We start from the raw sequence: 16,878 nt of genomic DNA, 5'->3' as shown, positions 1-16,878 counted from the left end.
GGGGGGGGGGGAGACCAAGAAGAAAGAAAAAAGAAAGAAAAGAAAAACAAAATAGGGAATCCAGAAAGAGACTCAAACATATGTAATCACTTCATTTACAAAAGAAGGAACCACTGCAATTCAGTGGGGGAAAGGATGGTTTGTTCATTAAGTAGTTGCTGGATCAAAATGAATAGTACTAGAAAAATGAGTCCCCCCCAGTTTACTCCATACACAAAAATTCATTAATAGTAGCACATATGCTTAAATGTGACAGCTAAAACATAGATCATCTGAAAGAAAACATAGAAAACATATTTCATGAACTTTAAGTACACAATATTTCTTAAACAGGAAACAAAAAAAAGACAAAAAATGTATGTGATTTTATTAAAATTAAAAGATCCTGTTTATCAAAAGCCTCTGAAGAAAATATTAGCTATATATGTATATCTGTACCTATATATAAAAAAATCATATTTGGAAAATACAAAAACTACTACAAATCAATTAAAAGAAATATATACAGAGTAAAAAATGAGCAGAAGACTGAAATAGGCATTTTACAAAAGAAGATTTCTCGTATAGCATTCAAGAAGATGCTCAGTATCATGTCATTAAGGAAATGCAAAATAAAATTACAATGACATATCACAGCCTAGAATAGCCAAGACAATCCTAAAAAGAACAAAGTTGAAAGACTTACACAACCAGATTTGAGGACTCACTCTAAAATGACACAATGATAAAATGACACAATGATATCGCCATAGAATAGCTAAAATTAAAAAGACTGAATATACCAAGTATTGGTAAAAATGTGGAGCAATGTTACTCTCATACATTGTTATTGGGAGTGTAAATGGTACAAACGTTTTGAAAAACTGTGTTGCTCAAGATAGAAATATTCTATGAGCTAGTAACTCCATTCTTAGATTTTTACACAGAGAATTGTATATGTTCACAAAAAGATTTGCACAAGGATATTCACATCAGCTTTATTCATAAGAGCCCCAAACTGGAAACAATCTAAAGGTACATCAACAGGAGAAAAATAAATAAATTTTGTGTTTTCCTACAATGGAATACTACAATTTTTAAAATGAACTTCTAATGCAAACAACAGCATGTATGAATTTCAAAGACATTATACTGAATCAATGAAGTATGGTAAATCAATACACAACTCTATTCGTAGGAAGTTCCAAAATGAGCAAAAATAATTGGTGATAGATGTCATTGAACTGTGCACTTAAGATCAGTGTGCCTTATCGACACCACTGTATGTATATATGCCAATAAAAAGTAAAGGTGGGGGGCACCTGGGTGGCTCAGTCAGTTAAGGGTCTGACTTTGGCTCAGGTCATGATCCCAGAGTCCTGGAATCAAGCCCCGCTTTGGGCTCCCTGTTCAGCAGGGAATCTGCTTCTCCCTCTGCCCCTCCCCCCTGCTCATGCTCTCTCTCTCTCAAATAAATAAAATCTTAAAAAAAAAAAGTAAAGGGGGTTGTTTATTAGACACTATTCCAAATAGGTGGGAGTTACTTTAATTACTTTAATGGAGTTAGATTCAGAAAGAGAAAATGACAGCAAAATTTGAGAAGTGAAAAGAGAGAAGAGCAAGAGAAGGAATTTCTGTGGGAAATGGAAGAAAGGTTTGATGACCTAGGAAGACTATAGTTGCCTCCCGGTGTGGATGATTGGGAAGCGCTGGTTTCCACTGAGCAGAGATTAAATCACATCCCTAATAATCAAGAAAAGGGAAGAGGTTTCTGTGAAAGATCCTGCTTATGGTTGGGGATAGCTCAATCAAAATGTCAGCAGATTTTTTCCCCATCTGTTAAAAAATAAGTAAGTAGATAGATATAAAAGAGCTTATAAATATCAGAATAACTTTCAGAAATATGTAGCTCCTTGAGTAAAGATGAATAGAAACAATATTTTTGCTTCCTTGATAAATTGGCCTCATAAACCTTAGTAAATTTGCTTTTTGTCATTTCTCAGTTTTCCCAAAGGTTATATGCTAGACATGGGAATTGAGGTTTTGGTTAAAAGAATCATTTGTTAATCTGGCATTTTTTTTACAAATACCCTTGGTCAGCTTGCCCATGTTTGTGTAATTTGAGTTTAACACAGTGTATGTTTCCATTTTGATCAATTAATCTCAAGTATAATCTGAGCGTTCTAAATGATTACTCTTCTGATGCAGTAAGAGTCACTCAGAGTTTTCCAAACTATTAAATACCCATGGTAAAATCCACTAAGATGTGCAGGGTAGAAGAGGGAGGCAGTAGCAATATGGGTGCTGTAAGAGGAAGATAAGTGGAATCCAGAGGTCTTGTGGATCTAAAGACACTGGGAACAGAGAGAGGGAGGATCAGACTCTCAAACCCACTACACATGGTTCCTTGCAGTCAAGTGGGTTTTGCCACTTCCTAGCTATGTGATCTCGGGATTTAACTTCTCTAAATCTCAGTTTCCATCTCTGTACTTAGGAGACAATAGCACACACCTGGAAGCACAGTTGTGAAGATTAAATAGAGGAGTAAGGTGTTGAACACAAAGGAAGCTTTCAGTGTTAGCAGGTGGCTTGGTAATAGGTTCAGCCAAAGGTGGTGGAGAGCTTTCAGTTTTGAGTCGCAATATACTGAGACAAGGTTGGTAATGGAAACGTGGATCTGTGTTCTGTGGGGTGAGGAACCCAGATCTGACACCTATTAGTTAGTCGAGTTGAATAGTACAGGTGTTGCGCCATCTTAACATAGACTTGAATTGTACTCTCTCTAAGCAGTCCTCTCACTTTTCTGTTTCCCACTAAAATTCTGTATTCCTGATACCAGGAGAGGTACCATATCTTTAAAGGTCTTTTCCTAGGCCCAAAGTCCAGAGGAAGTAGCCTGGATTAGGAGGAACAATAAAATATGCACATGCCTTTCAACAGAGGTTGTTGCTAAAGGTCACAAATTAGAGCCCTATCCAGGTCTATCAGCAGAGCCTCTTTTATTTATACCCCACCCCATTGCCTTCTAGAAGCTCTCACTTCTGTTCTCTGCTACATCACTGACTAGTTAATGTGATTTGGGTAAATGATTTAAATGCACTAAATTTTAGATTCCTCATGCGAAAAATGCAGCTGGTTGTAAAATGCAACAGAAGTAGTCTGGTGTAGCAGTTAAAAGCTGGGGATATGGCTTGAGAAAATCAGTTCAAATTATTCTTCTACCGCTAACCAGAGGTAAGACATTGGGCAACCTACTTTATTTCTTCTGATGACCCAATTTCCTCTTCCATAAATGAAAATGATAACAATACCTTCCAGGGTTGTTGTGAGAAACTAATGAGTTAATACATGCAAAGCATTTAGCACAGCTCCTGAAACATTTTGAGTATGCAGTATACATTAACAATTAATATTAGCTTGAATAATATACAGTTCAACAAAATTTCAGTAGATTAAAAGTGGCTAGTCCCACCGGAGTCACTGTGAAACAATTCTACCACAGGCAATATTCAGAACTAAATGCTATTTGGGAAAACCATAACTTGTATTTCTAAAAGTGATTGATCCAATGGCTTAAATGGAATTTTTGCTTTTCACAACAGAGCACCAACTGTCAAAATTAAAGTCAAACACAGGCCAAAAAGAAAACTGCTCATCTTTGTAATACATGAAACTGGGAGAAGGACTTTAAGATAAATACTAAATTGATTCAAAGGTTAATTAGCTTAGTAACTATATATATGAGCATGCATACACACACATACACACACACACGCGCGCGCACGCACCCCAGTACAAACATCTTCCTTGCACAAGAAGAAAACCGTGTAATAGGAGATCCTCCCTCCCAGCGTGGTGTAACTTTGTATCTGTTACTTAACTGAGCCTCATTTTCTCAGTGTGAAGTATCTGACTGGCTAACTCATAGGGATTTAATGAGAACATACATACATGGAGTAATAGTATATAAAGGGCACTTTTAAGATTATTTTCCTGGGGCACCTGGGTGGCTCAGTCGGTTAAGCGGCTGCCTTCGGCTCAGGTCATGATCCTGGGGTCCTGGGATCGAGCCCCACGTCTGGCTCCCTGCTCAGTGGGGAGCCTGCTTCTCCCTCTCCCTCTGCCTGCCGCTCTGCCTACTTGTGCTCTCTATCTCTCTGTCAAATAAATAAATAAAAATCTTTAAAAAAAAAAAAGATTTTTTTTCTTTTTTTAATAGGTAGCTCTTATAGTTCCATCAGAGATGGAACTAAGATTGGCCAAATTCCTTAGGAAAGGAGAGTTACAGGGTGCAGCTTCAGCTAAACATTGTTTCTTCCCAAAATTCTCTTTAGGAGGGATCTTCTTAGTCGTGTGGAACCATCCATAGGCTCTCTGCCTGTCTTTGTTCCGGAATTTCATTGCATCTAGAGCACTAGCTTTTGTGCATGACTTGTCTTGTGAACAGGTGCTTTATCATTTTTGTAAGTCATTTTATTCTTATACTCACCTTTCATGCATTCATCTAAGTATTTGTTGCATACCCACCATGCACAGGCACAGGAGTATGGATCTTTTGGGGTTACAGTCCATAACACATTCAGTTACTCGAACCCACATTCCCACAGCACCAAGTTGTAAAGTACCTACTCAACCAACACAGGACATAAATAACTCTCAGTACTATAATTACCTACTGTGAATGGCAATGCCAGCTTTTTGCTGTAAAGCTTTAGGCTTTTCCATGGGTGGGTGTTCCAATAGCCTTAGAGTAAGTTAGCTTTTTCTGGGTAGGCATCAAATGTTTAGTCCCTTGAATCATGGCCAAGGAGATAATATCTCTGAGTCCTTTGATGGGGCAAGAATTCATCGTGTTTGCCTTCTTTTTTTCCAAACAACAATCACATCACCAAGTTTCTATTAATTATTAAATAATATAATAATTATTATAATTATTGATAATATTGATAAATTATTATCTGTAGATCAAAAAACTGAGTCTTAAAGATGTTCAAAATAATTATTGAAATAGTTCAGCATCTTATATTTTCCCTTATGCTTTTCTTCTGGAATAAGAAAGGCCCTTTCCTCTTTAGCAGTGTGAATCAAAACCCAGTACCGATGAGATGAGTATATTATCACGCTCAGCTACATGCATTCCCATAAAGCCAACTACTCTAACAAAAGTGCTAATATATGGTCTCCCTGTAAGTAAAAGTGTAGTTAAGGACCTTCTTTTGATGTGGCTAGGGGTGAAAGAGCAGTAAGTGTGGGTCAAAAGGTAATGAGATGCATGGGCTAATCAGCCGGGACAATTTCTAAAGCCAGAATTTGCCTTAGACCAAGGACATGGGACAACATGGCATGTTCTGTTAAAGTTTATTCCTGGAATAAGAGCATTACCAAACAAGAGCAGTGTCTCAGAGATTATTTGGTTCAAATTGCTTCCTGAAAAAAATAGCTATAGACCATCTTTCGCCAATGAACATCTAGTACTGGCTTAAGATAGGCTACTCACTAACTTACAGGGCTATGCTTTCTCCTGTTGGACAGCAGTGGTGCATTAGTTTTCTATTGCTGCATAACAAACTTAGTGGCTTAAAACAACAGAAATTTATTATCTCACAGTTTCTGTGGGTTAGGAATCTCATTACCTGGGTCATTTGCTCAGTGTCTCAAAAAACTGAGATCAAGGTGTCATCTAGGCTGTGTTCCTCTGGAAATCAAGGGCCTCTTTCAAGATCTCATGTTTATTGGCAGGATTCAGTTGTTTGTAGCTCTGAGATAGAGATGCCCATTCTTCTGCTGGTTGTCAGCCAGAAGTTGCTCTCAGTTCTCAGTTCTTAGAGACAGTCAGAATTCCCACCACACTGAGCCTTCCATCATCAAAGAGGCAATGGAGAAACTCCCTTGGATCAAGCCCCTCTCACACTCTAAATCTCTCTAACTTCAGAAAGGACACAATATCTTTTCTGGCCCACCTGATTAGGTGAGGCCCACCCAGACAATCTCCCTTTTGATGAACTCAGCTGAGTCCAAGTTAATTACATCTGTAAAATCCATTTTGCCACATAGCATAACATAATCACAGGAATTACAGCTTATCGTATTTATGGGTTCCACCACACTCAACTGAAGGGAATTACACAATGGCAGGGTCAATGGAGAGTTGTCATGTTAAATTCTGTCACACAGAAGGTAAGGAAGTTCTCCCATAATGAAAATAAATCAGGCTGGGCTCTACCAACTTCTACTCTGTTCTCCACATCAACCTCTAACTATTGGAAGACAAGTGCCTTGACTGCTCTTTGGGGAACTATTCCCAATGTCTTTTAAATGATTCTTATCTGTGATATCCAGATATCCCTCTAAATACACTATACTTCTTGTATGAATCTTAGAATTAAATATAACTCCCTAGAGGTTTCCTAAATAGTACAGATTATAACAGGACTATTACTTCTTCTATTATGCAGAACAGACTTCTATTGAGACATCCAAGGACTAATGTTTTGTAGCAATATCATCCTAGCAACTAAAATTCAGCCATAACCAAATAAAGAACTTTAATTGCTTTCTCATGCATAGCTACTAAGCCCAAGTCATTGATATCCCCACCTTCTGTCACCTAGATTGTTATCTCTTTCTCATAATGAGGTGTCAATTGCAGATTAGATAAGCTTGCCTTCATCCAAGCTGTTAATATAAATGTGACAAAAGACAAGAAAGAGCCAATAGGGCACAATTTTTATTTTCTTATTTAATCCTTTGAGTAGGGTTTGTGTGTGTGTTTTAATGGAAGATGAAGAGTACATGACATTGTTTAAAATAATTTAGACATTCCAAGTTCCTGATTTTTCTTACTAACTCTTCACATACTGTTTTTGTAATTGTAGACCTCAAATGGTTATCACTCCCCAAGTTTAATCAGAGAAAGGGGAAATATTCCCAACCTCAATTTCACCTACTATACACAGTTCTGCATTTTTTAAATTGCACACCATAAGCCCTGACTCCTTGGATGTAAATGAACTCTTTATATTTTCATAGCACTTCCCATATTTCATACGTGGCCCTTGAAAACCTTTTAAGCCAGGAGGGATAAGTGATGTTGTTCTTGGGCAACTAGCAAGGCCCCAAAAGTTGTCCACAGCACATGGTTAGCAGTGGGTCTTTGACTAAAGCCCATATCTGCTGTCTTAGAGTCCAGGAGTCCTCCACTGTTTCCCAGGAAAAAGTTACCATGAAGTGAAGTGCTTTCCTGTCAAATGTGTCCTCCACACCAAGTAGCCATTTTGCCCTCTGGAGCTGCTTCCAGTTGTAATATTGATGCTTTAATTTGGTAGGTGTTTGTACAGAGCTGGGGCACCAACCAAATGGTTGGGCTTTGCAACTCATGTGAACACAGCGTCTCTTGTGTCTCGGGGACAGAATCAAGATCATCTTTAGAAAGTAAATGCGGCAAGAATGGCCAAGGAGGATCCTGAAGTAAATGCTAACATTGCACACAGTGTGCCTCCAGACATGCCTGGCTGAGGAGAGATATCTCTGTGATTAAGAGAATTAAAATACTAGGCTATAAACTTTAAAAATACGCACATAGGGAAAAATAAAGAGCTACCAAAGATTTTCATGAACACTCATCTACACATTGAAATAAACATCAGAACCGGCACAGAATTGTTGAGCAATGAACACAGATAAGGAGGTTTTAGTTCTTTAAATCCCTTCAGTCTGAAGATTGTAAGCACTCTACCATTGTCAAGATCAGCATGGTATAATAATAGAAGTCACTGATGTGAATGCATTTGTAATTTAAATGTCCTAGTGGCCACATTAAAGAAGCAGGTGAAATCAATTTTCATAATATAGTTCATTTAATCCAACATATCCGAATGTTGTCATTTCAATGCGTAACCAATATAAAAATTACTAATTTCACTCTTTTTTTTCTTTTACTATCTTCAAAATCTGGTATGTATTTAATACATATAGCACATTTCAGTTTGGTCCAGCTACTTTACTAGAGCTCAAAAACCACATGTGGCCCATGGCTACCTTCTTGGACAGTGCAGGTATAAATGAAATCACTTATTTTCCTTAAGTTAACTAAGAAGGGTATGTGGAGAGAGGGTGGGTGTGGATTTCCCACAGATCTCATGGAGAACTGGAAGGCCAAGCAGGTAACTGACACCCTTCTGCTATGTGAACCATATCCCTTGGGCCCTTTCCCCCTCCGGTGTGCTCTCTCTGTCCCAGCCCCCATGCTCCTCTCTCTTTCTCATTGTCTAGCTGTAGACACGAATGCAGTGTAAACATCATGGAGTGTGAAGGGGAAAGAAGTGGGCTGGATTTCCCTCCTGTCCCTTGTAGACGGAAGGCCTTAGGCAAGTTACTTAACCTCCTTGGTCTCACATTTCTTTTCTATGAAATAGGATTAATTCCTTCATCACTGAGTTCCGAGGATCAAATAAAATAATAAATGTAAACTTGTCAGTCTCAAACAGACACTGTAGTTGTCAAGGTTTTAATGATTTTTTTTTAAGATTTATTATTTATTTATTTGAAAGAAAGAGAGCGCACGAGAGAGCATGAATGGGGGTGGGGGGAAGGGGGCAGAGGGAGAGAGAGAAGCAGACTCCCCACTGAGCAGGGAGCCAGATGTGGTGCTCTATCCGAGGATTCTGGGATCATGATCTGAGCCGAAGACAGATGCTTAACTGACTGAGCCACCCAGGCACCCCAATGATTGTTTTCAAGATGTATAGATGTTTAGTAGAAAAGGTAACAAGGGAAAAGAGAAAAATTTTTTAAAAACATGTGCTAAATTCCAGGCCACACTGCTCTTTTTTCAGTACTTGATGCTTAAAACCTCTCTATGCTGCCAGCATAACTTCAGCCCAAAGCACACTGAGCTTAAGTTATACAGATATACCAAAAACATAAGAATTTTTTTAAAAAGTTTCTGTTTTTGCCTGAGTTTGCCCAATTACATGACCCAGATGATAAGGGGGAGACACCTCAATGAGCACCATGTGGGGTACACGCTGAATACAAAATGTCCAAGAAGGAAGATTCATTTGGTCTGATGCATATGAGGGTGGCAAGAACTCCATCATCTAGAAAACACAATTTTCTCAGCCCCTGAAATTTCCCCAACTATAAAATCATGCCCTTAGATCTCAGGGAGCTTTACCATACTTAAACCTCTGCAGATGCTAAAGCTAGCCCCAATATAGTAGCACCTGCCCACAGCCTCAGGTACTTTGAGAAGACTGTAATCACAAAAAAGGAAGACTCACCAGTTCATTCTCCTCTCCTTGGTTGAGCAAAGCCCGGTGGTCCTTACTTTTCTCTTCCATCTAAACCAGACTTCTTAGTGGTTTCCCTCCAGGATAATTCTTTGGGGAAAGTCAAAACCAGTTGGGGCTTATGTGAACTCAGAATAGTCACTACTTGTCACTGCTGTTCTTAGGTGCTTTTAAAATCTCTTAGAACATATCTCACCTATTAGGTTAACAAAGAAAAGAGAGGAAATACTCTCCTCGGCCACAGGATTGGTCTATTAATCTATCTTCTTATGTTTCTTTTTTTTTTTTTCCCTCCCTGGTGTTTATTTGTTGAGTTAGATGTGAACGCCTCTAGACTTAAGTTGTTAAACCAGAAAGACAAATAATTTCCTGTGCTGTCCATAAATGTCTCAGCTAATGAATAAGAATGGCCACTTTAATAAAAACCCAAGACAGGGGGGCGCCTGGGTGGCTCAGTTGGTTAAGCGACTGCCTTCGGCTCAGGTCATGATCCTGAAGTCCCCGGATTGAGTCCCATATCGGGCTCCTTGCTCAGCAGGGGGTCTGCTTCTCCCTCTGACCCTCCCCCCTCTCATGTGCTCTCTCTCTCTCATTCTCTCTCTCAAATAAATAAATAAAATCTTTAAAAAAAAAAAAAAACCAAGACGGGGTACCTCGGTGACTCAGTCGGTTAAGCGACCAACTCTTGATTTTGGCTCAGGTCATGATCTCAGGGTCATGAGATTGAGCCATGTGTGGGGCTCCACACTCAGCGCAGAGTCTGCTTGTCCCTCCCCCTCTGCTTCTCCCCACACTCTCTCTCTCTCAAATAAATAAATAAAATTAAAAAAAAAAAAACCCAACCCAAGACAAAAAGATTAACCAGTGAGAGAGGAATAAAAACCCTGTGGACTTTGGGAAAGTAATGGACATGTTGGGGTGACAGTGAGAATTTAAGGAAGGGGGGTTGGCTCATGACCGGGAACGTAGCAATCATTTTGGAATCAGAAAAACCTGAATTCTAATCCCTGCTCTACTAATGACCCCGGACAGATCACTTAAAATCTGAATTGTAGGTTTCTAGTATGTAAAATATCAATAATAATTATAGAGTTGATATGAGGGTCTAAGATGATATTTGTAAAAAATCAACTATAGCACCTGTCAAACTCAATAAAAGATAGATAATCATCACCACCATCATCGTAAACCTAATCGAAAGGATTAGGGAGTTTTTTAAAAAGGAAGTTTTTTAAAAAATAAACTAGAATAACAATAATTTGATTACTTTCACTTTCTCTTTTTAGTTTATAAAAAGTTTTCAGGTAAGTATATAATGCAGGAGAAATGAGAAAAGCTGATTATTAGGGATATCATATAAATTTCCACTATTATATAATCACCAGTGAATTTGATATTTTTATCAAAAAAATACCCTGGGATCCATTCAAGTGTTGGTTTATTTGTTTCCAATAAAGGCTTTTATCTTTTTTTCTTTTTATTGCATCCAGCCCACTGAGCAAAATTCTTGCCACTTTCACCATGGAAGAAAACTTACTGGGAATTAAGACTACTGAGAATGATACTTGACTCTTTCTACTGAGAGGGAGAGTTATTGGTTGCCTTGAGGGGGAACTAGTGCTACTTTGACGTTTAGAAGAATCCAGTGTGCTCCCTGGTCCAGGAGGAAGTGGATGATGAAAGTAAACAGACAGTTTTTCATGCCAGAGAGGAGGCTACTGAGGTGCCCACACTAAAGAATACTATGTCATCACAAATGTTGCATTTTAAGTATCCGCAATCAAAGATAGAGCTCAAATTTGGAGAAAGGAGTCTTGAGTTCTATTAAAATCTAATTAAAGACTTGAGGAGAAGTGCTCATTCACTTCTTACCCATCAACTATTCATTCATATTTCTGGCTAACAGAACATCTCTTTGTCTGGGCAGTCTGACTTCAGCTAAAGCACCAGGATGAATCATGATTGACCTAAGAGTGGGCATGTGACCCAGTTTTCAACAATAAGATTCAAAGGAAGGACAATTCGGGGCAGAGGTTTTCTGGAAAAGATTATCCTATTTTTTAAAATTATCCTATTGATGAAAGAGAGAGAATAACTTATTTTCTACCCATGCCAATGATGTGGAGTAAGGGACAAAAGAGCTTAGATCCTTATGATACCACTAAGCCATGGCACTAAGCCTGGGACTACTAACTCTAGACATCTATCTAATACATAATGAGATGTTCTTAATAAAACTGCTCCTGTTTGTGGTTTCTGCTACTTATAGACCAAAGACACAAAATATAACACTCATCAAAACTTTGTTCAACACTTACTCAGCAATTACATGTTTAACAACAGATATTCCAGACACTTTGCTAGCCCCTTGGGATTCAGTGGCAAAAAGGAAAGTCATTACCCTGAGGGAATTTACAGTTGCATGGGAGAGTCAGGCAAGTAACAGCCTCTTAAATAGGAAGGATCTAGAACTCAGACTGAATGAGACAAGAACAGCTTCCTGAAGGAAATGACATCTATGCTGACATCTCAAAGATGAGCAGAAACTAACCAGGTGGAAGGAATGGAGGATAGTGGTGGGTTATGAGCACAACTAGGCCAGAGAACAGAACAGAATTTGTGAAAAGGTTCAAGAGATATGAGAAAATATAGCCTGTATAGTGTATCAAGAGAAATCAAAGTAAGACTTGAGAATAGAGGGAAAGAAGGGAGGCACTGAGCAATGATGATGGAGATGTGAACGGAGGTGTGCCTGGCCACTAAGAGCTTGTACACCAGGCCAAACTGTTAGTCCATTCTTTGAGGGAGCGGGGTGTATTTTTTTTTTTTTTTTTTTGCTTTGTATGTGGATAGAGGGCTTTCTCTACTCAGCGAGCCCAAGACCTTAGCTTCTTTCTACTGATGACCAATATTCTTTCAGTTAAATATGAACTCTTCTAATAATCACAACTGTTCACAATGCCTCACAGGTAATGAGCTTTCCAACCCCAGAGGTGTGCCTGCTGACATTTGGCCTATTCACCATACAGATAATTAAGTTATTAGGTCAAAGTTTGTATTAGATAATCTTGAGGTTCTGTAAGTATGGAGCACTTGCTTCAGCCACCAGAGGATTTGCTCTGCAGAGAAAATAATAACGTCTGCTTTAATCCCTACCTCCTAGAGGATCTGCAACAGATATTAAAGGTCAAAGGATCTACTTTCAGATGTCGATAAGCAAGATAATGCCAGTCACACCCCCATGGCTTAGTCAGCCCCCTTACACAGGTGGAAGACTCACCAATTGTGTTTATGTATATAGCAGGGGGGTGGGGATGTAGGAGTGGGCGATGGGGAAATGATGAAAGGGTCTCTTGTGGGAGAAGCAGCCTCAACATTGGTGGGAATGGCTTCCTCTAGACTGCTCAGTCATAGCACTCAGGAGATTGTAACTTAAGTTGGGACTCTCCAGATCTTTTCTATCTGAAGAGACCAGATTCTTGATCTCCTGTGATTGAAAGCAAAACACAGTGCATCCTGGTGAACCCCGAAGGTAAACTCCTTATTAATGAGAAGAAGTTGTCAACACCATATGCCATAAGGTAGGGTCTCCAGAGGCAGGAGGGGAGGAAGGAGCAGAATGAGGAAATGTAAAAGAAAAGGAGTGAAATGCTCACCTCACACAGGGGCCTGAAGAACTGATCCCCCCGCAGAACCCTAGTCTTAGACCTTACAAGGCCTTACTATTTAGACTGAAGAGTATTTCATCTCTTCCCCCAGTCCCTGACTCAAGACACAATTTCCAAAAAACAGGAAAGAAACATGGAGATGAAAAGAGGTTTGCTCAGAGCTACACAGCAAAATAAAGGCAGATCCAGAACTCAGAGCCAGGTCTCTGGTCTGTGGTCCAGCTTATTTCCACTAGGTAATACCTCCTCCTCTTCTGCTGTATTTTTTCTAGAACTCTTCTCTGATTCAGGAGAGGTGAAGGACATGGGGGATTATAGGGATTAGGAAAGAAGTGATGTCTCCACCCCTAGTCCATGAGGCTTATGAAATGAAAAGGCAATAGGCATGGTGGAGTATGTTAGAACTATGCCTCACCCTCCTACTTGGCAGGGACAAGCTTCCCTATCCCCACTCCCCCATGACCTAAAGGGAAACTAGTCTGGATTTGGATGTCTTACCTAGATTTCAAAGCTCCCTTGCTGTTCTCTCTACTAACTACTGGAGCCTCCCATTTCACAAACATTTTTGAATGTCTACACTGGCAAGACTGTTTAGTTAAGGTAAGCTGACTGCTAGAATAGCAACAAATGATAACATTTATCAATGGTTAACATAGTGGAAGAGTGGATCTAAGATTGAGGTGGTGGGAGGGCACTGGTAGAGCAGTTAAGGGAAGACAAGGTCTCCTCCAAGCAGTGATCCTGAGTCCCAGGGTTCTTCCCTCTTGTGTCTTCATCATCTTCAGCGAGTAGCTTCTGAAGCTGCTGTGATTATACAAAAAGAGGATGCATAGAGGATAATCAGTGAAGGTCTCTATGGACCAGTCCTGAAAGAGGTACTTTGTATTTGTGCTAGAAGATTGGCTAGAATTCAGCCAAACGGCTATACTGGACTAACTGCAAAGTTGACTAGGAAATGTGATTGTATGCTCTTCTGTGAGGGCTTCCTGAAGAATAGCAGCCCTGAGCTCCCCACTCTGGGGATGGGGAATGCAGGATGATGCCATTCCCTCCTACCCCACCCCACCCATCAGCACTGACTGACTTCAGGGAGCAAAGCAGTGCCAACCAGTGGAGGCTGGAGCTGCTTACATCATGCCCCGGCCCCCTGAGCCCTGCAAGTGTATCTGGACTTGGGAAAATCTGCCTGAGAATCAGAACAGCAGCCCCCTCCCACACATAAACCCCTTGGCCACACCAAATCTACTGATTAAAGAGTGCTGCAAAGCTTCACCTCTGGAGAAAATAGGATCTAGCTTCTTTTTTATTTTTAATTTTAATTTTTTTGTTTTTAAAATTCTTGATTTATTTTTGTTTATTATTATTATTATCTAGCTTCTTTTAATGAGCAGACCAAAACACACCTAGGATCTAGCTTCCCTTTCTTTTGTTTGTTTGTTCTGTTTTGTTTTGTTTTGATCTAGCTTCTTTTAATGAGCAGACCAAAACACATTAAGATCTAGTTTCCTTTCTTTTGTTTTTTTGTTTTGTTTTGGTTTTGGGTTTTTGTTTTGGTTTTTGGTTGGTCTGTTTGTTTGTTTCTCTTCTTAATATAGCCATTACTCTTCTTAATATAGATTACTCTCAGGAGCAGGAATACAGTAGGCTTTACTAACAATTACACACACAAATAAAAAACAGTGACCCAGATATAATGACAAGATGGAGGGATTTGCTTAAAAAAAAGAACAGGAAGAATTCAGTCAGGAGTTTAATCAATACAGACGCAAGTAAGATTTAACCAATACAGATACAGGTTATTTATTTATTTATTTATTTTGAAGATTTTATTTATTTATTTGACAGAGAGAGACACAGTGAGAGAGGGAACATGAGCAGGGGGAGTGGGACAGGGAAAAGCAGGCTTCCTGCTGAGCAAGGAGCCTGAGGCAGGGTTTGATCCCAGGACCCTGAGATCATGACCTGAGCCGGAGGCAGATGCTTATAACGACTGAGGCACCCAGGTGCCCCCAGATACAAGTTATTTAAAACAATAATTATAAGGGTACTACCTGGGATTAAGAAAAGTATTGAAGACACTAGAGAATCCCTTACTCCAGAGATAAAAAGAACTAAAAACTAGTCAGGCCGAAATGAGAAATGCTCTAACCAAAATGCAAAACAGAATGGATGAAATGACAATGAGGATAGATGAATCAGAGGAACAAATCAGTGATATAGAAGATAAAATTATGGAAAATAATGAAGCTGAAAAAAAGTGGGAAAGAAGCTATTGGATCACCACTGTAGACTTAGGGAAGGTGGAGAATCCTTAAAGCATAATAACATTCATATCATAGGTATCCCAGAAGAAGAAAAAGAAAAAGGATCAGAAGGTTTATTTGAGCAAATTATACCTGAAAACTTCCCTAATCTGGGGATGGAAACAGACATCAAAATCCAAGAAGCACAGAGATCTCCCATTAAATTCAACAAAAGCTGACCATCACCAAGACATATCATAGTCAAATTCACAAAATACACAGACAAGGAAATAATCCATAAAGCAGCAAGGGAAAAAAGTCCTTAACCTACACGATGACAGATGAGGTTGCAGCAGATCTGTCCATAGAAACTTGGCAGGCCATAAGAGAGTGGCACAATATATTCAATGTGCTGAATGGGAAAAATATGCAGCCAAGAATACTTTATCCAGCAAGGCTGTCATTCAGAATAGGAGAAATAAAGAGTTTCCCAGACTAACAAAAACTAAAACAGTTTGTGACTACTAAACCAGCCCTGCAAGAAATATTAAAGGGCACTCTGTGAGTGGGGTAAAAAGACCAAAAGCAACCAAGACTAGAAAGGAATAGAGAACATCACCAAAAACACCAACTTTACAGGTAACACAATGGCACTAAATTCATATCTTTCAATAATCTCTCTGAATGTAAATGGACTAAATGCTCCAATCAAAACACATAGCGTATCAGAATGGATAAAAAAAAGACCCATCTATATGCCATCTAAAGAGCTATAGACAATGTTGCCTCCCTACAGGAGACGCACTTTAGATCTAAAGACACCTGCAGATTGAAAGTGAGGGGATGGAAAATGATCTATCATGCTAATGGACATCAAAAGAAAGCTGGAGTTGGGTGCCTGGGTGGCTCAGTTAGTTAAGCATCTGACTCTTGACTTCAGCTCAGGTCATGGTCCCAGGGTCGTGAGATCAAGCCCTGCATTGGGGTTTGATTCTCTCTCCCTTCTCTCTCTGCCTCTCCCCCCCCCACTACCATCCCCTTCACTCTCTCTCTCTCTCTAAAAGGAAGAAGAAAGAAAAAAGAAAGAAAGAAAGAAAGTTGGAGTAGCCATACTTATATCAGACAATCTAGATTTTAAACCAAAGACTGTAACAAGCAATGAAGAAGGGCATTATATCATAATTAAGGAGTCTATCCATCAGAAAGGTCTAAAAATTGTAAATATTTATGTCCCCAACTTGGGGGCACTCAAATATATAAATCAATTAATAGCAAACATAAACTCATTGATAATAATACAGTAATAGTAGGGGTCTTTAACACCCCACTTAGAGCAATGGACAGATCATCTAAGCAGAAAATCAACAAGGAAACAATGGTTTTGAATGACATACTGGACCAGATGGACTTACAAACATTTTCAGAACATTTCATCCTAAAACAACAGAATACACATTCTTTTCAAGTGCACATCCCACATTCTCTAGGATAGATCACATACTGGGTCACAAATCAGTCCTCAAAAAGTACAAAAAGATCAAGATCATACCATGCATATTTTCAGACCACAATGCTGTGAAACTTGAAGTCAACCACAAGAAAAAATTGGGGAAGACCAGAAATACATGGACATTAAAGAACATCCTACTAAAGAATGAAAATTAAAGAAGAAATAAAAAAAATACATAGAAACAAATG

The 16,878-nt window shown here is 39.2% G+C and overlaps 1 protein-coding gene across 1 annotated transcript in view; it reads right to left on the bottom strand.

The window, feature by feature from the left end:
• ATP13A5 (ATPase 13A5) overlaps nucleotides 1-9,320 on the bottom strand; it is a 120,567-nt gene extending 111,247 nt beyond the window's left edge. Inside the window, 1 exon segment of the mRNA XM_021692644.1 lies at nucleotides 9,261-9,320. Within this exon segment, the coding sequence (XP_021548319.1) occupies nucleotides 9,261-9,320 (60 nt within the window).
• Between the last annotated feature and the right edge of the window lie 7,558 nt (nucleotides 9,321-16,878).

Source organism: Neomonachus schauinslandi, chromosome 1 (assembly GCF_002201575.2).
Source record: "Neomonachus schauinslandi chromosome 1, ASM220157v2, whole genome shotgun sequence".
In the NCBI taxonomy this organism is placed as follows: domain Eukaryota; kingdom Metazoa; phylum Chordata; class Mammalia; order Carnivora; family Phocidae; genus Neomonachus; species Neomonachus schauinslandi.
Note: the sequence above shows the minus strand (reverse complement) of the source record. Positions and strands in the feature narration are given on the sequence as shown.